The sequence below is a fragment of the Phocoena sinus genome, chromosome 7 (genome assembly GCF_008692025.1).
Source record: "Phocoena sinus isolate mPhoSin1 chromosome 7, mPhoSin1.pri, whole genome shotgun sequence".
In the NCBI taxonomy this organism is placed as follows: Eukaryota; Metazoa; Chordata; class Mammalia; order Artiodactyla; family Phocoenidae; genus Phocoena; species Phocoena sinus.
The window spans coordinates 28,621,161-28,642,758 of record NC_045769.1 but is presented as its reverse complement, the minus strand read 5'-3'; the positions used below and the strand labels follow the sequence as shown (position 1 = coordinate 28,642,758).

General features: G+C 38.8%; 1 protein-coding gene across 6 annotated transcripts in view; it reads right to left on the bottom strand.

Moving 5' to 3' along the window:
* PLEKHM3 (pleckstrin homology domain containing M3) overlaps positions 1-21,598 on the bottom strand; it is a 190,089-nt gene that overhangs the window by 36,431 nt on the left and 132,060 nt on the right. For 4 of the 6 annotated variants that reach the window (XM_032636960.1, XM_032636953.1, XM_032636956.1 and 1 more), the window contains one exon: positions 197-354. The exons of 1 other annotated variant lie outside the window; for it this stretch is intronic. In XM_032636960.1, coding sequence (XP_032492851.1) covers positions 197-354 — 158 coding nt within the window. Of the gene's footprint in view, positions 1-196; positions 355-21,598 lie in introns of those variants that run through there. One more of the 6 variants, XM_032636958.1, reaches the window with a different exon arrangement.

Sequence of the window (21,598 nt, the reverse complement as noted above, 5' to 3'; positions counted from 1 at the left end):
CTGGATAAAGGTAGCAAGATGAGTTGGAAATAAATATAGGAAACCAAAGGGTTAAAAATGATCTCCAGGAATAAGGGAAATCTGATACAGAGGACGAGACAGATACAGTACTCAACTAAAAGCTGGCCAGCTCTGGCCCAATAACACTGCATGTGACATATTCAGGTATACTTTTATAAGACAAGAGATTGTGTACCTGCTTGTTGAAATATCCTCAAAAGGGTAGAGGATCTCTCCATTGTTACAGATTTCACAGATGAACCCCTTCTGGCTACAAAGACTGCAGCTGTACACATGTGAGGCGGCAAATTTAATGACCTTGCCCAAGAACGGAGCCAGCTTTCCCTCTATCACCTGCAGAAAGAGAAATGGAACAGGGAAGAAGCAAATTTGTTGAGAAGTCTTGCAGATGCAGGAGGAATTCCTTTCCTTTACACAACAGGAAAACCTCTAATTATAATTTCTCAGCAACTCTGAGAAAGAAAAGACATAGTATTTTCACTCCAAAAGAACTCTCTGGCTTAAACCACTGGAGGTTGGAAAATGAAGATGTTGAAATTTCTTTCGTATTCCTATTTTTTTTTGTAGTGTGTTGTAGAGGACTGAGGACCAACAAATGGGGAACCCTACTTTCACAGACTAACTTGACAGTTATCGTGCGGTATAAGAGCAGTGTGGTCGATTTCCCAAAATAGACTGAAAACATATAGGGTAAGTACTAATGTAGTATTTTATGTTGTACATTCAATAATATCTGTTTTCTGATGAGTTAATAGAGTAGTTTTTTCTCTATCTCCCCTAAGAACATGTAACAAATGTGGAAAATAGGTTTCTCTTGCTGCTGATAATTATAATAATACACAGAAGCTGCAATTTGGCAGTCTGAGTGCTATATTTAGCCTCAAGATTAAAAAAAAATCTTTTAGTGTTTAAAAAAAAATAAGCCAATTTAATAATTGGAAGGTTTCACATAAAATTCCAGATTTTTGGCTTCTTTTGGAAAATCATTAGATCTGGAAAAACTAGGCCTGAATTCCAACACGATGATGATCCCAGCTGTGAGTAGAGGCTGCTTGCTCCTGCCGAGGCACGTGCTCTTCAACTGACACTTGTCCCCATGAGGCCACAGTGTCTTGAGTCTGCCTGCCTCCCACAGTCCCCTCACCTGCTGGCCTGCAAACATCCGTGAGTTTGGAGCCAATGGTCCATCAGAGCCCTCCTCACTTAACTAATACTGCACGGGCTTCAAAGACTTTGGCAGTTCATACACTAACAAGATAAAATTTGCCTTTATTTCTTTCTCATTGATGCACATGCATATACATGCTGATTTTGATATAAGAAAAAAACGAAGATTAAATTTAATTTGGAAAGAGCTAGAAATGGATACTTTCAAGTGAATCATAGTTAAAATGATAATTTTACATAAAAATAACATCTGAGAGCAGTAAATCATATTTAAAGAGATATTAGAAGGCCAAGGTGAACAAATAGTAATAGCTGATAATACAAAAAAAGACTACAAGTAATGTAATAATGTATTTTGCAATTTCTTTACACTAACAATGAAATATGTGAAAGAGAAGGTAAACAAGCAATCCCTTTTAAAGTCACATCAAAAATAAAATAAAATAAAATACTTAGGAATAAACCCCACCTAGGAGGTGAAAGACTTACATACTGAGAACTACAAAACCTTAATAAAGGACACTGAAGATGATTCAAAGAAATGGAAAGCTATCCCATGCTCTTGGATTGGAAGAATTAATATTGTTAAAATGACAATACTACCCAAAGGATTTGGGTACTACAAAGCTACAGTATTCAAAACAGCATGGTATTGGCACAAAAACAAACATATGGATCAATGGAACAGAACAGAGAGCCCAGAAGTAAACCCACACACCTACGGTCAATTAATCTTCAACAAAGGAGGCAAGAATATACAATGGGGAAAAGACAGTCTCTTCAGCAAGTGGTGCTGGGAAAGTTGGACAGCCGCATGCAAATCAACGAAATTAGAACACACCCTCACACCATACACAAAAATAAATGCAAAATGACTTAAAGACTTAAATATAAAACATGACACCATAAAACTCCTAGAAGAGAACACAGGCAAAAACACTCTCTGACATAAATTGTACCAATGTTTTCTTAGGTCAGTCTCCCAAGGCAACAGAAATAAAAGCAAAAATAAACAAGTGGTACCTAATCAAACTTATAAGCTTTTGCACAACAAATGAAACCATAAACAAAATGAAAAGACAACCTATGGACTGGGAGAAAATATTTGCAAATGATGCGACCAACAAGGGCTTAACTTCCAAAATATACAAACAGCTCATACAACTCAAAAAAAACAAAAACAAAACCCAATCAAAAAATGGACAGAAGATCTAAACAGACATTTCTCCAAAGAAGACATACAGAGGGCCAATAGGCACATGAAAAGATGCTCATCATGGCTAATTATTAGAGAAATGCAAGTCAAAACTACATTGAGGGACCATGTTACACCAGTCAGAATGGCCATCACTAAGAAGTCTACAAATAACAAATGCTGGAGAGGGTGTGGAGAAAAATATCCTGTGATAAACCATAATGAAAAAGAATATATATATGTAAAACTGAATTAACACAACATTATAAATCAACTATACTTCAATAAAATTTTAAAAAATTAATAATGTATTTTGCAAATAATCAAGCTATACATAATACTGGAGATAAAAACTAAAGTGGTTTATGAACATCACTATTGAATAATCTCATGATGTTTTAAAAATGAATATAATGGTTAAATCTAGGGAAGGGAACAAGTTGGAAAAGCACGTCTTTCACCTTGTATATGGTTGTTTTGGCATTTTTTTTTTTTTTTTTTTTTTTTTTTTTTATGCGTTACGCGGGCCTCTCACTGTTGTGGCCTCTCCCGTTGCGGAGGACAGGCTCCGGACGCGCAGGCTCAGCGGCCATGGCTCACGGGCCCAGCCGCTCCGCGGCATGTGGGATCTTCCCAGACCGGGGCACGAACCCGTGTCCCCTGCATCGGCAGGCGGACTCTCAACCACTGCGCCACCAGGGAAGCCCTGTTTTGGCATTTTTAAAAGCAATGTATATTATTTTTGTATTGATGCAGAAATGGAACAGAAGAACCAGGTTTACTACTTTATAAGGGTGTTGTTTTTTTTTCTTAATAAAGGGGGTAGAAATTATGCTGGCTTTTTTTCTTTTTTTTGAGTCAAGCAAGCATATTTTCCACCATTTTAAAATTTATTCTCCTCCCCATTACCTTTAAAAAGCCATAGATAAGACCTCCTTTTACTTATGTTTTCTCAAGGACCATTAACTCCAATCAACCCCAGGAAAATGTGTTCCTAATACCAACACATGATATACACTTTCTAAGAAATAACCACTACCAAATCATATACCCAATGGGGTTATTTATAAATTGTAGTAACAATACTTTAAGCTGAGTTTTGTTTTACTTATTTTACTCTTTTCTAAACAACCAAAGTTAATGACACATTTAAAGAGAGGCACTAACAAACTATAGTCCATTTAGGGGAAAACATCAGGATATAGAACTCACCTGGTCTGGAAACCAGATGAGTAAAGGTTGTTTTAAGGAACTGAGGATGAGAAGAGAACACCTTAAGGAAGACATGAGAGTTATCATCTAGGATCTAAAAGAGAAGATGGGGGCATCTTGTACATAAAGTTTTTCTTTATCTAGAAGATTTTCTTGGTACAAAGTGTAAGGGGTATGAACATTTTGAAGGCTTTTGAAATATTTCATCAAATTTATAGTGCCAGTTATTTTTATTTATTCCTATCTGGACATTTTAATAAGCTTTTAAAAATTAATTTGGGAATTGATATCTTCACAACATTTAGTCTCCCTATCTCCATTTTATTAAATCTTCATTTATTAATAATACAAATTTGTTTTTTTCCTTTGTATAAGCCACTGACTTTTTTTTTAATTTAAATTTATTTTTTATACAGCAGGTTCTTATTAGTTATCCATTTTATACATATTAGTGTATACATGTCAATCCCAGTCTCCCAATTCATCCCACAACCCCCACCCCCACCACCCCTCTTGGTGTCCATACATTTGTTCTCTACATTTGTGTCTCTATTTCTGCCCTGCAAACCAGTTCATCTGTACCATTTTTCTAGATTCCACATATATGCATTAATACATGATATCTGTTTTTCTCTTTCTGACTTAGTTCACTCTTTATGACAGTCTCTAGATCCATCCACGTCTCAACAAATGACTCAATTCCGTTCCTTTTTATGGCTGAGTAATATTCCATTGTATATATGTACCACAACTTCTTTATCCATTCATCTGTCGATGGGCATTTAGGTTGCTTCCATGTCCTGGCTATTGTAAATAGTGCTGCAATGAACATTGGGGTGCACGTGTCTTTTTGAATTATGTTTTTCTCTAGGTATATGCCCAGTAGTGGGATTGCTGGGTCATATGGTAATTCTATTTTTAGTTTTTTAAGGAACCTCCATACTGTTCTCCATAATGTAAGCCACTCACAGTTGTTATTTAAGTTATTTTAAGGTTAAACTTTTGTATAATATTTTTTCTTATCAGCTATTGCTGGTGTATTAGAATATACTGATATTTGTGTCCATCTCATATACTATATTACTAAATGTGCAGGAATGCCTATCATTTTTAGGTGATTCTTTTGGGTTTTCTGAAGGAAATAATCTGGTCCCTTCCTTTCATGTTTTATGTCTTATTGCATCATGCAGCACTCCTAAAACAATATTAAATAATAATGGTGTTAGTGGACAGTCTTGTTATTTCAATGAAATCAAACTATATAGAGTCTACAGTGAATGATTCATTTTCTTCATCAAACACACACCTTGTCATGCACCACATTCCATTGATTCCCTTTCTCTTTTTATTTAATTATTTATTTATCTGTAAAAATTAATTAATTTATTTTTGGCTGGGTTGGGTCTTCGTTGCTGCACGTGGGCTTTCTCTAGTTGTGGCGAGCAGGGGCTACTCTTCATTGCGGTGTGCAGGCCTCTTATTGTGGTGGCTTCTCTTGTTGCGGAGCACGGGCTCTAGGTGTGTGGGCTTCAGTAGTTGTGGCTCGTGGGCTCTAGAGTGCAGGCTCAGTAGTTGTGGCGCACGGGCTTAGTTGCTCCGCAGCATGTGGGATCTTCCCGGACCAGGGCTCAAACCCGTGTCCCCTGCATTGGCAGGTGGATTCTTAACCACTGTGCCACCAGGGAAGCCCCTCTCTTTCTCTTTTTTAAATAACAGCTTTATTGATATATAGTTCACATAACATGTAATTAACCTATTTAGAGTCTACACTCGAACATGTTTTAGTTTATTCAGAGTTGTGTACATTTCATCAACTTTTCCCCAAATCCCCATACCCATTAGCAGTCACTAGTGTTTTCTCCCTAACCCATCCCCCAAGCCCTAGGCAACCAATAATCTACTTTCTGTCTCTATAGATTTACCTACTCTGGATATTTCATGTAAATAGAATAATATGTGGTCTTTTATGACTGGCTTCTTTCACTTAGCATAAGTTTCAAGGTTCACGTTGATTCTCTTTTAAATGTCTCTAGTGTAAGTCTTTTTCCCATCCTATCTCAAGCTTTTATCACCCCTCTCTAGATTAATGAAATAATCTTCCGGTTTTATTTCTGGATAATCGTCTTTTTCCTTTGATCCATCCAGCATATATACTAGTCAGTTTTAGACACCACTTTCATTGTGTGTCATCTCTTCCCTCAAACCTTTGGTTGAATTCTTATTTTATCATTGGTAAAAACTCTTCATTCGTTCATGTCAGAAAATTACATTGAGTTACTATTCTCAGTTACTGATACAAGTGTGAACTAGACAAAACTGCAGCTTACATTTTGCCTGGTATATGAGTGTCTCCATAAGCTGATTCCACACCATCTATCCAAATTCATTTTCCGTTTCTTCATATGTATGTTCTGTTGCGAGGAAAGTTTCCCTTGTGTAGAATATGCTTGTTCTTGCTCCTGTGCCTTCACCCATGTATTTCCTCTACTTTTCTTTCACTTCCTCTCTTAACACTTATTTAAATTTCACCCAGGCTTTAAGGCTTAGATCTATTCTGGCTTGATCTGGAGAGCCATCTCTGGCTACTTAACCTGACATGGATCTCTTGTGCTTCATATAATTTATTTTTACATCACATAATTTAATATAAATAGAAATTGATGTTCCTTTGTATTTTTTGGCTATTGTTTAACATGTGATTGTTTTGCTTGTCCAACTATAGATTGAAAATATAAAAATGGAGATACCACCTATAAAATGGTGATTTTTACCTATAAAAGTATAATGGTGACTTTACCTATAAAAATGGCAGTTTTATACGGAGCAACCTAAGAGAGTGTAAATCGTCAGGCACCTAAGTTCCTGATGACTGCCCGAGGATGCTTTCCAGTCTTTTTCCTTGGCTGTAGCAGTCATAGCTTTGTGCTACTGTTGTGTCACAACATTTTGAATCATTCTGCTGTGCGATTTAGGGAGGAGCACGAAGAACACATGGACTTGGTGGCAGTTCGGCTACTCAGAGACCCTTTCTGCTTCTTTATACTTGAGTAACTGCTCTTCCTATTTGTCAGCTGAGGTTCAGGGCCATGTTCCAAAGGGCTGAAGCTGCTGGAAGTTTTTCCTCCAGAAAAGTGAGGTAATATTCTATAAGTTTATTTTAGAATTGACAAACATGTCTTTAATATTATAGAAAGAAAAACTTTATACTGATACATTTCAAGGGGTAAAGGTATATTTGGAAGGTTTAAATCTTGTCTTTGAATATCACGACTAGCAGCACTGGGAAGCTATTCCGGCTTCTGGTCTAGAGGTTTCATCACTAAGAGAAGCAGGCTCCAGGTGTGACATCTCCTAGGGTTCTTTTTAAAAAGCAGATATATCTTGGGATAATTACTTAAAAAGAAATCAAGTGTCTTGCCTCCCACCATATCCTCCTGCCCTCAAGAATTGTGCTTTTCACTCCTACTTCCTAGCCATCTTGGTGGAGACTTAAGGTTGGGACCATATACCACAAACAACAGGAAGATGGCAGCCTCAAAGAAGACCAAAGCCCAAGGAGCCCCTCTTTTTCACTCTTTTTTTTTCCTGGTCACAGGTTAATATAACTTTATATCAGTCCATCACAAGTCACAAGGCCATTCATCTTTTTTTTTCTTTTGCGGTGCGCGGGCCTCTCAACTGTCGTGGCCTCTCCCGTTGCGGAGCACAGGCTCCGGACGCGCAGGCTCAGTGGCCATGGCTCACGGGCGCAGCCGCTCCGCGGCATGTGGGATCCTCCCGGACCGGGGCACTAACCCGTGTCCCCTGCATCGGCAGGCGGACTCTCAACCACTGCGCCACCAGGGAAGCCCCAAGGCCATTCATCTTTAGCGTTAGAAGGCTGATGGTTTCCGTTAACCAGGTGGTCATTTGGATATGCTGTAGATGCTAGTGAAACCGACCTCTGAGATGAGGTTTGGTTATCCCTGGTTTAGTTATTTTCCCCAAAGTGTCTCTCTATGTGAACAAAATCATGACAAAGTAATTAGCAGAAAACACATGTAGCTCTTTGTCCATCTCCTCAGTCTCCCTCACCTTTTCTGTATACCAAATTGCCTTATCTCTTTGAGAAAAGGCATATGTCCAAAATAGGGTGAAAGAGTTTGTTTCTGTTTTCCATTAAACTTAATTTCTTGTATTAAGGAAAATCCTAGTCTGATTCACTTAATTTGGGAGTGTTGCATATATGACTATTCCAGAGGTATCATACTGACCTGGTGTTCAAAGAATGCACACTTCTGTTTGTAACTTAAAATTGTGTCCTTTTATTGCACTGTAGGATAAAGACAAAATGCACTATCAAGCTGGTATCTTCAAGATTTTTCTATCTTTGTCTTTTGCAGTCTCTCTACAAATTCTTTTCACTCTATCATTTCAGGTACTTCTAGAACTCAAGGAATAGTCAAATTTATCACTCTCCATGATCCAGCTAACTGACAAATATACCAAATATGCTTATGCTTCTTGTGTGACAGCAGCCCATGAAAGCTGCCTGGTCGAACTTCCAGCTCAGGGATACACACATTTTCCCCCCTCTTCTATTCTGGTCAAGATGGTCAGCATTGGAATTTGAGGCCTATGGCTTTCTTGCAGACTAAGACAACAGACTTTATTTGATTTGCTTTCTTGCAGACCAATCGAAAATTACAATTAAGTTAAAAAATAACCTAGTGCTGCCTTCTCCAAACCACAGTTTCAGAAACAGCTGCTTATTACTCATGTGTGGCACCAGGAAATTGCAGTGTCATGTTCAAGGTCTGTAGCCAATAGAAATCTGTGGGATTGGGAAAAGGGCACAAATGATTCTTTTATGTCTGTTACCTTCACTCTCTCAGCACCACCACAAAATTCAAAATCTACGTGGGGAGAGGGACAGAGCACTGGGGACTTGGACAAGAAACAAGGAAGAAAAAGCTCTTTCTCATTGAATTTATGCATCGACGAATTCCTTCCCCCTGATTTGTCAAGTTACCTTCCATTTCAATACAGGCATTCCTCAGCCATTGTGTAACATCTAGATTCTGGACAACTGTTGGCAATACGTTGATGAAGAGGGCTGCTGCACTTGACAAATGGCCCCTCCTCTGAAAGTCTAACCAAAAGACCCCATTCATGTTAAATAAAGCCACCTGCCACTCACTAGTAACAAGCTAGCCTGGTTACTAGTAGAAGAATCAAAATTGTCACGCATTGTAAAATGATTTCAAATATAATTTAGGTTGCATTTGCTTGGCCAGAGGACTATGAAAGGCTGCACTCACTATTTTCTCTCTGAGTGACATTTCTCAGCATTAACAGGTGGGGACAGTGACGTCTAGTGATCTAGGCCAGGTGAGTTCCTGGAGAGGTAAGAAAAACAGCCTATGGAGTCTGCCCAAGTTTGAAAACCTAAACCACAGCAATAATATTCTGAGTTCTCATTCAATTCTAAATTTCACTTTTTTTTTAAATTGACATATAACATTATATTAGTTTCAGGTGTACAATGTAATGATTCGATAGTTGTATACACTGTAAAGTCATCACCACAGTAAGTCTAGTTAACTAAATTTTACTCCTTTTAATAATAAATTCTTAAAAATAGAAAATAAAAAGCATACTACCACATTATTTTTCTCAAAAATTGAAAATAAGAAGCATAGGGAATTTTCTTATTTCAAAAAGTTTGTTAAAACCGCATTTCCCCATAATTAGCCTTTGAGCTCCTTATCAAGGCTCAATGCTGGGATGTTTGTATATAAACAGAAAACTGTGTCTTCTCTAATTAGCTGCTCCACACCCTTCTTTATCCATTATGGGACTGTTCTAACAGGACTAAGATTTTGGCTAATCAAATACTTCACTGAGGGTGGATTATGATGTCACCAATTAGCTCTTATCTGATCTTCTCCCAAAGGTGACAATTTCTACTTAGATATTGGAAACTATGTGATAATTTAATCTGGGTTATCTGGGTTAGTATAATTGGGTAGATCTGTAAGTGGTCATCACCATTCCTATCAAATTATATTTTGCTTCCTGATGGAAACTATCTCAGGGAATAAAAGATAAACGAATTTCAATTTTCTCCAATGGCTGAATGGTAAAGCTGAGCCCAAGAACATAAATTTCCTATTCACAAAAGTATACGGGGGGGGCGGGGGGGGCGGGACTTCCCTCGTGGTGCAATGGTTAAGAATCAGCCTGCCGGGGCTTCCCTGGTAGCGCAGTGGTTAAGAATCCACCTGCCAATACAGGGGACACGGGTTCGAGCTCTGCTCCGGGAAGATCCCACATGCCGTGGAACAACTAACCCCGTGAGCCACAACTACTGAGCCTGTGCTCTAGAGCCCACAAGCCACAACTACTGAACCTGCATACAACTACTAAAGCCCGTGTGCCTAGACCCGTGCTCTGCAACGAGAGAAGCCACTCCAATGAGAAGCCTGAGCACCGCAAAAAGGGTAGCCCCTGCTCACCACAACTGCCCACGCATAGCAACAAAGACTCAACACAGCCAAAATAAATAAATTAATTAAAAAAAAAGAAAAAAAAGAATCCACCTGCCAGTGCAGGGCACACAGGTCCAAGCCCTGGTCCAGGAAGATCCCACATGCTGCAAAGCAACTAAGCCCATGCGTCACAACTATTGAGCTTGTGCTCTAGAGCCCGTGAGCCACAACTACTGAGCCTGCGTGCCTAGAACCCATGCTCCACAACAAGAGAAGCCACCACAATGAGAAGCCTATGCATCACAACAAAGAGTAGCCCCTGCTCGCCACAACTAGAAAAGTCTGCACGCGGCAATGAAGACCCAACACGGCCATAAATAAATAAATTTATTAAAAAAAAAAAATATATATATATAGACAGGAAGGGGCCTATTTCACTTTTTCTGCACTATGGAAAGTGCCTCAAGGGGTGTGGCCTCTTGAAGCCACAACCTCATGAAACTTCAGTAGAAGCATTTGCAAACAGTAAGTACAATTATGTGGCCCACATATTTTGAGCCCCAAAGCAGGCCACATGGTCTCATATAAGTGCATGAGTATTATTTAGGGGAAAATAGATTAAAATATTTTAAATTGAGACAGTTCCAGAAAATTCTCATGGTATGGTCAGCAGAATCTTACTCCTCTATTGAGTTAATTAGCTATGTGTCAAAAATAAATCGTATTTAGGTCTCTACTATTCATTTTGGCCTTAGTTATGTCATTATTACTCATTGAATAGTAAACAAGGAAAGGCTCTAAGTGGTTTCCTTAACTCAGCTTCCTTACCTAATATATGAGAGAACTAAGGCCAAGAGAGGTGATGTGAGCTGTCTAACATCACCCAGCTGGGCTATGTCAGATACCCATCCACCCCCTTAAGCACCCTGCACTACTCTAGGAAGGGGCCTTTCTGAGGGCTCCTAGGGTCAGAGCGCAGCCTGAGAATTCTGAGGTCACTGGATGCCCACTGATCCACCGTATAGAAATGGAGGACTTCTAAACGGACTCAGTCCCTGCCTGGAAACAAGATGCACAGTCTGGTCCAGGTTTACTCCCACAGTCCTGATCTGAACTGGATTTGTCTTTGGCTTATGTAAAGATTTATTGTCCAACATACTTATTACTTGTATGAAAATTCTCTTAAGTGGTCACATCTTGTGTGAATTTCTGAACATGGAGTATGATTCTTATTATTGAGTGAATGACTGGGAAATTCATCGATTAAAGTAACATGAAATTCTGTGATGAAAATGGACTTAACATCAACTTAAACCCTAGGCTATTTACCAAAACTAGAGAAGTAATTTAATTAAAGGAAGAAGCAACTACAGCTGGAAAAAACCGAAGCAAAACAAAGCAACTCCCCGAATGCATGTATGTGGGAGAAATGGAAGAAATACAGCTTTTCAGAGAGGACCTGAGTAGAGGCCAATGGAGGACGTTTTAACAGAAAAACAACAAAAGACCCCATGTTTAAAGGGATAGAGAAATAGAGGAGAAATAGGAGCAATATTCCCTGATCATATAAGGGAATGACCCACTAAGGGTTAGGAGAGACATAAAAGGCAGAAAGAAGGGAAGAAGTACAGAAAGGGTGGAGTTAAAAAAAAAAAAAGTTAAAGAAAAGGGAAAAGCGGGCTTCCCTGGTGGCACAGTGGTTGAGAGTCCGCCTGCCGATGCAGGGGACACGGGTTCGTGCCCCGCTCCGGGAAGATCCCACATGCCGCGGAGCGGCTGGGCCCGTGAGCCATGGCTGCTGAGCCTGCGCGTCCGGAGCCTGCGCGCTCCGCAACGGGAGAGGCCACAACAGTGAGAGGCCCGCGTACCGCAAAAAAAAAAAAAAGAAAAGGGAAAAGCAATTCAGATGATCACAAAGAGGGAAAAAAAAAAAAAGGATTGAAGCCGATTTAGATCTGAAATGGGAGCTAGACATCTTGGCTTCTATTCTCAGTTTTGTCCCCACTAAGCTGTCTGACCTTATTAATAAGTCACTTAACTTCTCCATGCCTCAGTTTCCTCATCTACAAAATAAAGTGATCATAGTAAGTTATTCAAAACTAGATGATCAGTAAGGATTTCTCTCAGCTTGAAGATTCTATGATTTTGTGATTAACAGACAGGGAAAACATCAAAAGAAGCTTGTTGAATACCCCCAGGAATGTAGAAAGGAAATATCTGGGGAGATAGATAAAAGGTGAGTTTAACCAGACTAATTAGAAGATACCCAAGGAAATTTTCAAAAGAAGTGAAATAATGTCACTAGCTTTTTATTCCTCTGCTCGCTGAGCACCATTCAAAGAGGGAGTTAATGCTTTTTAGGAATCATCCCCTCCCAGGTGTGCAACCAGATATCAGTTTTCCTGAAGAAGTCTGCAAATCCCTTCCTTTCATCAATGCATTTAATTAGTTAATGTTTAGATAGAACTTAGGGATGAAAAGTACAATATAAGTGTTCAACATTATTATTACTTAACAGCTTTTATGAGACCAGAAATGCCTAAGATTAAATGAGAAACCAAAATGAGTTCCTGGCTAGAAGGTTGTGATCTAATAAATTGCTGGGTTACTGATGTGAGGAAAAACAAACCCTGCATATAAATTGAAATAGGTGCTCTTTATTAGCTTGCATGCCATTGTCTTAAGAATGTGGGTACTTTTTATTCATTGCCTCAAGGTGTCAACAAGTAGCAAGCCACCAGTCAGTACTGATTATGACTACATACATCCTGTTTTTTGAGAATATTATCTGCTGTATTTGTGCTGTTTATGCTGGATATCTGTACACCCAGGGTATGGATTCAAATATGTATGGGAATTTAGTACACAATAAAAGTGAGGAGAGATAAATTATTTAATAAATGATGTTGGGACAGCTGGTTAGCCATCAGGGGAAAAAATAAAGCTGAATCTCTAACTCATTTCATAAAAAAATGTAATTCCAGATAAATGGAAGATTTAAATATAAAAAGTAAACCATGAAAGTATTTTTAAACTATAAAAGTATTAGAGAAAAATGTTAGAAAAATGTTTATGTGGAGTAAGTATTTTGTAATCTTAGAAACCATAAAATGATAAATCTGAATATACAAAATTAAAAATCAGTACAGTACAAAATACCATTTACAAAGTCACATAACAGAAAACTGGGAAATATATTTCCTACTTGTGTAAAAAGAATGCTGATTTCCTTAATATAATTTAATTACAGGCTAATGAAATAAAAAGGCAATTCACAAAAACTAAGTATAGCCAATATAATATAAAAAAGATACTCAACCTTACTTACAATGAAAAAATCAAAATCATAGTGTGAAGTTATTTTTTATTTATCAGAATGGCTAGGATTAAAAATATTGTTTACACAGAAAGTTAATGTGGGTGGAGGAAAATAGTCATTCTCAAGACACTGAATGGAAGTAAAAATTGGTTCCACCTTTTCAGAAGGCAAGTGGCAATATACATCAAACTGCAAAGCATGCATACCCTTTGACCTTGTAGTCTCATGTTAATGAACTTACCCTACAGACTCATTCACACAAGAGTACAAGAAAACGTATGAGGGTGTTCACTGCAGTATTGGTTTTAATAAGGAAAAATGTCACAGATTAAAAATCAAGATAACTCTATACTATGCAGCTAATAAAAGGATGAGGTAAACCTTTATGTATACTGAACGTGCACATATGTCCAGATGTCCACAGTATAATCTTAAGTGGAAAAGGCAAGATGCAAAAAGGTAGTACTGATCCCATTTGCAAAAAAATTAAATATTCACATTTGTGTATAGAGATGTCTGGAAGAAGACAGACTGGCTATAGTTAAACAAAAGCTACCTCTGCAGAGTGGGATGTGAGGGAGAGAAAGGCGGATGTTAAAAACAGAATTCTGCAACCACCAGAGAAATTAAGATAATAATCCCATTTATAATTGCATCGAAAAAAATAAAATACCTAAGAATAAATTTAACCAAGGAAGTGAAAGACTTGTACACTGAAAACTGAGACATTAATGAAAGAAATTGAAGATACAAGTAAATGGACAGATATTTCATGCTCATGGATTGGAAGAATCAATATGGTTAAAATGTCCATACTACCCCAAACAATATACAGATTCAATGCAATCCCTATCAAAATTCCAATGGCATCTTTTATGGAAACAGAACAAACAATCGAAATATTTGCATGGAACCACAAAAGACCCTGAATAGCCAAAGCAATCTTGAGAAAGCTGGAAGCATAACCTGCTCTGATTTCAAACTATGTTACAGAGCTATAGTAAACAAAACAGTATGCGATTGGCATAAAAATAGACACATAGATCAATGGAATAGAAATAAACCCATGCATATATGGTCAATTAATTTATGACAAAGGAGCCAGAAATATACAATGGGGAAAGGGAAGCCTCTTCAGTAAATGGTGCTGGGGAAATGGGACAGCCGCATGCAAAACAATGAAACTGGATCACTGTCTTACACCATTTACAAAATTAGCTCAAAATATATTAAAGACTTGAATGGAAGACCTGAAACCATAAAACTCCTAGAAGAAAACATAGGCAGTAAGCTCCTTGACATCGGTCTCGGAGATGACTTTTTTAATCTGGCACCAAAAGCAAAGGCAACAAAAGCAAAAATAAACAAGTGAGACTATATCAAACTGAAAAGTTACTGCATAGCAAAGAAAACCATCAACAAATGCAAAGGCAACCCCTGAATGGGAGAAAATAATTGCAAGTTATATATCTGATAAGGGGTTAATATCCAAAATAAATAAAGAACACATACAATTCAACAGCAAAAAAAAAAAAAATCTAATTTAAAAATGGGCAGAGGATATGAATAGACATCCTTCCAAAGAAGACATACAGATGGCTAACAGTTACATGAAAAGGTGATCAACGTCACCAATCATCATGGAAATGCAAATCAAAACCAAAATGAGATACCACCTCACACCTGTTAGAATGGCTATGATCAAAAAGGCAAATAACAAGTGCTGGTGAGAATGTGGAGAAAAGGGAACCCCGTGTGCACTGCTGGTGAGAATGTAAACTGGTGCAGCTATTATAAAAAATGGTATGGAGGATCCTCAAAAAATTAAAAATAGAACTACCATATCATACAGTAATTCCAATTCTGGGCATTTATCTAAAGAAAACAAAAACACTCACCTGAAAAGATATATGCACCCCCACGTTCACTGCAGCGTTACTTACAATAGCCAAGATATGGAAGCAACCTAAGTGTCCAGTGATGGATGAATGGATAAAGATGTGGTGTGTGTGTGTGTGTATGTGTGTGTGTGTGTATACATATATATAGTGTGTATACATATATATATAGTGTGTATACATTGTGTGTATACACACACACACAATGGTATATTATTGAGCCATAAAAAAGAATGAAACCTTGCCATTTGCGACAACATGGATGGACCTTGAGGGCATTATGCTAAGTGAAATAAGTCAGACAGAGAAAGGCGAATACTGTATGATCTTACTCATATTTGGAATCTAAAACAAAACAAACCAGCTTGTAGATACATAGAAGAGATTGGTGGTTGCCAGAGACAATAGGTGGTGGCTAAGTGAAGAAGGTGAAAGGAGTTAAAAGGTATTGGGGGGCTTCCCTGGCGGCACAGTGGTTGAGAGTCCACCTGCCGGTGCAGGGGACACGGGTTCGTGCCCCGGTCCGGGAAGATCCCACATGCCACGGAGCGGCTGGGCCCGTGAGCCCTGGCCACTGAGCCTGCGTGTCCGGAGCCTGTGCTCCGCAACGGGAGAAGCCACAACAGTGAGAAGCCCGCATACCGCAAAAAAAAAAAAAAAAAAGGTATTGGGATGCCATTTTGGGGAACATATCTTAAGGAAATAAGTTAATATTGGATTGGCCAAAAAGTTCGTTTGGTTTTTTCCATAAGATGGCTATAGTAGCACTTAGCTGTGTTTAACTTCATTCAGAACAATTTTGTTAGATTGTATTGTGACAGCTGTCCTATCAGCGTGCGTTTAAAAAAAGACTTATCAGGACTTTCCTGGTGGCGCAGTGGTTAAGAATCCGCCTGCCAATGCAGGGGACATGGGTTCGAGCCCTGGTCCGGGAAGATCCCACACGCCGTGGAGCAACTAAGCCTGTGCGCCACAACTACTGAGCCTGCGCTCTAGAGCCCACGAGCCACAGCTACTGAAGCCCACGCGCCTAGAGCCCATGCTCCGCAACAAGAGAAGTCACCACAATGAGAAGCCCGCACACCGCAACAAAGAGTAGCCTTGCTCGCCTCAATAAATAAATAAATTTATTTTAAAACATAAGAAAAGAAAAAAAAGACTTATCAAAACTGGTGAATTTTTGTGTAGCCATTTTAATATTGAAGATGGAAGAAAAACAACATTTTTAGCATATTATGCTTTATTATTTCAAGAAAGGTAAAAACACAACAGAAACGCAAAAAAAAAAGATTTGTTTAGTGTATGGAGAAGGTGCTATGACTGATCGAATGTGCCAAAAGTGGTTTGTGAAGTTTCATGCTGGAGATTTCTCCCTGGACGATGCTCCACGGTTGGGTAGACCAGTTGAAGTTGATAGGGATCAAATCGAGACATTAATTGAGAACAATCAACGTTATACCACGTGGGAGATAGCCAACATACTCAAAATATGCAAATCAAGCAATGAAAATCATTTGCATCAGCTTGGCTATGTTCATCGCTTTATTGTTTGGGTTCCACATAAGTGAAAAAAACCTTCTTGACCATATTTCCGCATGTGATTCTCTACTGAAACGTAATGAAAGTGTTCTGTTTTCAAAACAAATTGTGACAGGCGATGAAAAGTGGATACTGTACAATAATGTGGAACGGAAGAGATCATGGGACAAGTGAAATGAACCACCACCAACAATACCAAAGGCCGGTCTTCATCTAAAGAAGGCAATGTTGTGTATATGGTGGGATTGGAAAGGAGTCCTTTATTATGAGCTCCTTCCGGAAAACCAAACGATTAATTCCAAGTACTGCTCCCAGTTAGACCAACTGAAAGCAGCACTCGATGAAAAGTGTCCAGAATTAGTCAACAGAAAATGCATAATCTTCCATCAGGATAACGCAAGACCTCATGTTTCTTTGATGACCAGGCAAAAACTGTTACACCTTGGCTGGGAAGTTCTGATTCATCTGCCATATTCACCAGACTTGGCACCTTTGGATTTCCATTTTTTTAGGTCTTTACAAAATCTCTTAATAGAAAAAGTTTCAATTCCCTGGAAGACGGTAAAAGGCACCTGGAACAGTTCTTTGCTCAGAAAGATAAAAAGTTTTGGGAAGATGGAATTATGAAGTTGCCTGAAAAATGGCAGAAGGTAGTGGAACAAAAGGGTGAATACGTTGTTCAATACAGTTCTTGGTGAAAATGAAAAATGTGTCTTTTATTTTTACTTAAAAACCAAAGGCACTTTTTGGCCAACCCTATACAAACTTCCATTTATAAAATAAATAAGTCACGTGGATATAATTTACAGCATCATGACTATAGTTATGATACTGTACTGCATGTTTGAAAGTTGCTAAGAGAGTAGATCTTAAAAGTTCTTATGATAAGAAAAAAATTTTGTAACTATGTGCGGTGATGGATGTTAACTAGACTTACTGTGGTGATCATTTTGCAAGACATACAAATATTGGAAATTACATTGCACAACCTGAAACGAATATAATGTTAATGTCAATTATACCTCAGTTTAAAAAATCTATCAGAGAGATTCAGATAAAGATGATAACTTCTTAAAAGTAAAGGAGTAGTAGTAAGAGTGGAAAGGGAAGGAAAATTTTAAGAAAAAATTTAGTGGTAACATTGGAAGAGCATGTTGGTGATTGTGTGAATGATATTTGTAATAAAACGTTAAACTCTTTTGATGTTTGTCTGCAAATAGCTTTTAAGCCTCACACCTGCCTCTTCTTATGCCCCACACCTGGGCAAGCTGATAAGGAAGCCCAAGCACCTACAGGAGATTCAAACCACCCAATCTCCTGTCTTTCTAGGTCAGTCCTCACCCAGGCCCACCCCCTAACCACAATAAAAGCCTCAAGCCAGTCTGCTTTCCTTGCTCTCTCCAGCCATTTTGGACCAGCTTGGGACTGCTCTGCTCATCCCATAAACCTCCATTATGTAAGTAATAGATCTTTTTGCACCTTCACAAATATATATAATTTTGTATTTTTTAATGTTTAAATTAATATGAATTGCCACTTTTATAATAAATGCTTAAATTGTTAAAAAAACAATGACAGTGCTACAAAGCATGGCTTTAGAAATAAATACATGTAATTTGCATATGCATGTATATAAGCATTATGAAAATGTAGAGAACCTTCCATTTTGTTGGTATTATATGACCTGTGTTTTCACCTATCTTCATGTTTATTTTCACAAAAGTTCTTGAAAATTGCCTATCAGTGAACCTGTCATGGCCACATAAGACTCAATGCTTGTATCCAAGGAGACCTGTCTGTCTAATCAGAATGTTCCCTGACTTATGGGTTTTTTAGGTTTCAGAAGGTAACATTGCCCCATTCAATTAGAATGATTTATAAGATATGCATAGTGTCAATAGCCATATCTAATACTAGGCAATTGAAGGTTGGTTTTTGTTTGCATAATTATCACTGAATTCTAGACATTTAATCTTATCTTCTTAAATACCTAACTGGGAGTTAGTAAGTAAGCAGTTGGTTAGGATGAATACTGAAGTTTTTACAAATCTCACTTAAATGTTTTAAATGCCCTTCTCCAGCTTTGCTGGGCCAGGGCTTTTTCCCTCCTGACCTAGCAGAAACGACCTTCCCCTCACTGCTCCATCCCGAGGCAAGTTACTTGATTTTGATCATCTGGTTGGTCTCGACATTCCAATCGTTTTAGATTGTGTTTTTGTAATCAACAGGAGGAGAAACAGAATTGGTATCAGATTTAAAAAATCCATTCCCCATCCATTCAGAGGTCACAATCATTTCACATCACCCAGGGCATTATGCAGGAGAAGTATGTTGCCCAGTCTGAACACTTTTATCACTTAGTTTGGTGTCAATCCAAGAAAAGGTCAACATACTGACTGACGTGCCTTGGACTTGGCCTTAAGAAAGAAATGAAAATGGTGGTTTTACAACAGGAGGACATTCAAAGATAAGATTAGGTTCAAAGAGAAAAGCATTCTGAATAGTATTGCCACCTGTGACATGTTTAGAGGTTCAGTAAAAATCTAAATGGAAAAGTGCCCTAAGGTAGGAAGCCCGGTAAACAGTCAACTTTCCGGAGGGCTGAGAGTGGACGGTCTGTCATCTGGTCCAGCGTCTAACACCCTTCTCCACACCACCCGGGTGGCCTGCCTTTCTTGGTTCTATCATCTCTGTACCACTGGGCTGGAAGAAGAGAGAGACTCTCCTCTAGATTTATTCACTACTGCTGGTAGGCAGCTCTAGCAAAGGGAAACTCTCCACTAGGTCAGAATTTTGTATGAGTTGTAGAGGTTTGTTTTCCTTGGGCTTCCTGTCCTTCAGGAGCATGGTTCATTGAAAAAGGGTTTCACTTAGTCCCTCACAATGCCTACCCCACCACTTTTTTTTTAAGTGAAGAGAGCTCAGCTAATTGAAACTCCAAGCAGTTGTAGAGCAGCATATGTAAACTAGGAGAAGAGTTTTCATTGGTTACCTCTTTTATTACATTTCTTTAAACTGAGGTATAAAATACATGAGGTAAGATGCACAGATCTGAAGTATACAGCTCAGTGACCTTTTAAACATGTGTGTGAAAATACCTGTTCTCTTGGCCTCCAGCCTCAACCACTGCAGCCCATTCTCTATGCCATCACCAGAAGGATCTTACTAAAATACAGATTTGACTGAACAATAAGAATAATGACATCAGCTGTTGCACCACCCTCACAGCAGTGATTAACTGTTAATATGTGCCAATCACTGTCCTAAGCTTTTAAATTCATGACCTCCTTTAAGATAACGCAAGTCAAGCACTTAGAACATTGGCAGGCACACAGCGAGCATTAAATAAATAACTATTATTACTTGCAAGACCCCTGAAGGTCAGTATTTTTATCGTAACCAATTTATAGGTGATAGAACTGAGGCTTAGAAGGATTGAGTCATTTGCCCAAGGTCACCAAGCTTGGGTGTGTAGAGTAGGGAGCTGGGTTCCCAGAGCCCAAGTGCTACACATTAGGCTTTAGTGCTGTCCTAGAGCTGGCATTTCTTTAATGAAAACTCCGGAGGCCTCTTCAGCCCCTATGGGAAGAGGTCTCAACTCCTTAGCAGGCCCTACAAGGGCTTCCCACAAGCTAGGTACAGCCTGTCTTTCCACACTTGCTTCCGGTTTTTATCTGCCATGCATCAATCTCTTGCTCTCTAACTAACTACCATTCATTGCTATGACCAGGTATGAGTTCTGGGTACTTCTGTATCTATTTCCAATTCTTACTGCAACTGTCCAAAACAGTATCATACTCATTTTACATATAAGTGCACTGAGACATAGGAAGATTATGGGACTTGTTTCATGGTCAGAGAGCTCAATCAAAGCTGGAGTCTGAACTGGGTCGTCTGATTGCAGTGTGTGATCCTTCCTACTCGGCTGCCATTCCCCTCAAGTCATGTGCTCTCATACCTGGCTCAAGTGTCCCCTAGTTTCTAAGGCCTTTTTGACTCTGGCCACCAATTTACCCCTGTTGCTCTGCTGCTTTCCACAGGTCTAAACAGATGACTAGTTAAGGAAGAATGGCTCTTGCTCTATTTCTATTCTAGGCCTTTCCAAGTGCATTCGACCTCTGCATTAGAAAAGCTGAAACTGAGTATTTCTGGAATATTCCTAGGGCAGGCCCTGGAATGACAGCTCTGTCCAAACAAAATGGCAGGTCTTTGGCCAGATGGGGTTATGGGCTAATGGCATGAACACAGAGGGCAAATGGAGAAGTTGCTGCCAGTTAAACACCATGTGTACTTTAGCAGAACCTCTTGGGGCTGTATGATTCATGCACTCCTGGGACATGGATAATTCCTGAGGGATGAGCTAGCCAGCTCCTCAAACATGAGGACAACTGGAAGATGAATTCTTTGGCAGCTGGAAAGGCCGTAGTGGGCAATTTTTGAACTGATCTTGAAAAGCATTTTATCATTGGAATAGCTAACATTCTTGTTGATTATGCAGAATGAAAAATACCAAAGCATTTGAACATTTGGTACATGTTCAGTTCCTTCGGTACCTCAAAAGTGAGTATTAATGTGCAATCTGCATAAGTCTCACAACTTGGGAAGCGGCTGGCTCTGCAACGACCTCCCGACAAACCACGGCAGCATTCGGTTGTGATCATTCAATCATACTTGTATTTAAGATTATAAAATAAGTCACTTGATTCTTTAGCACATTATTCTTCCATAAATTTAAACTACATACATGTTTTAAGTCCCAAGCTAAAAATTCTCATTG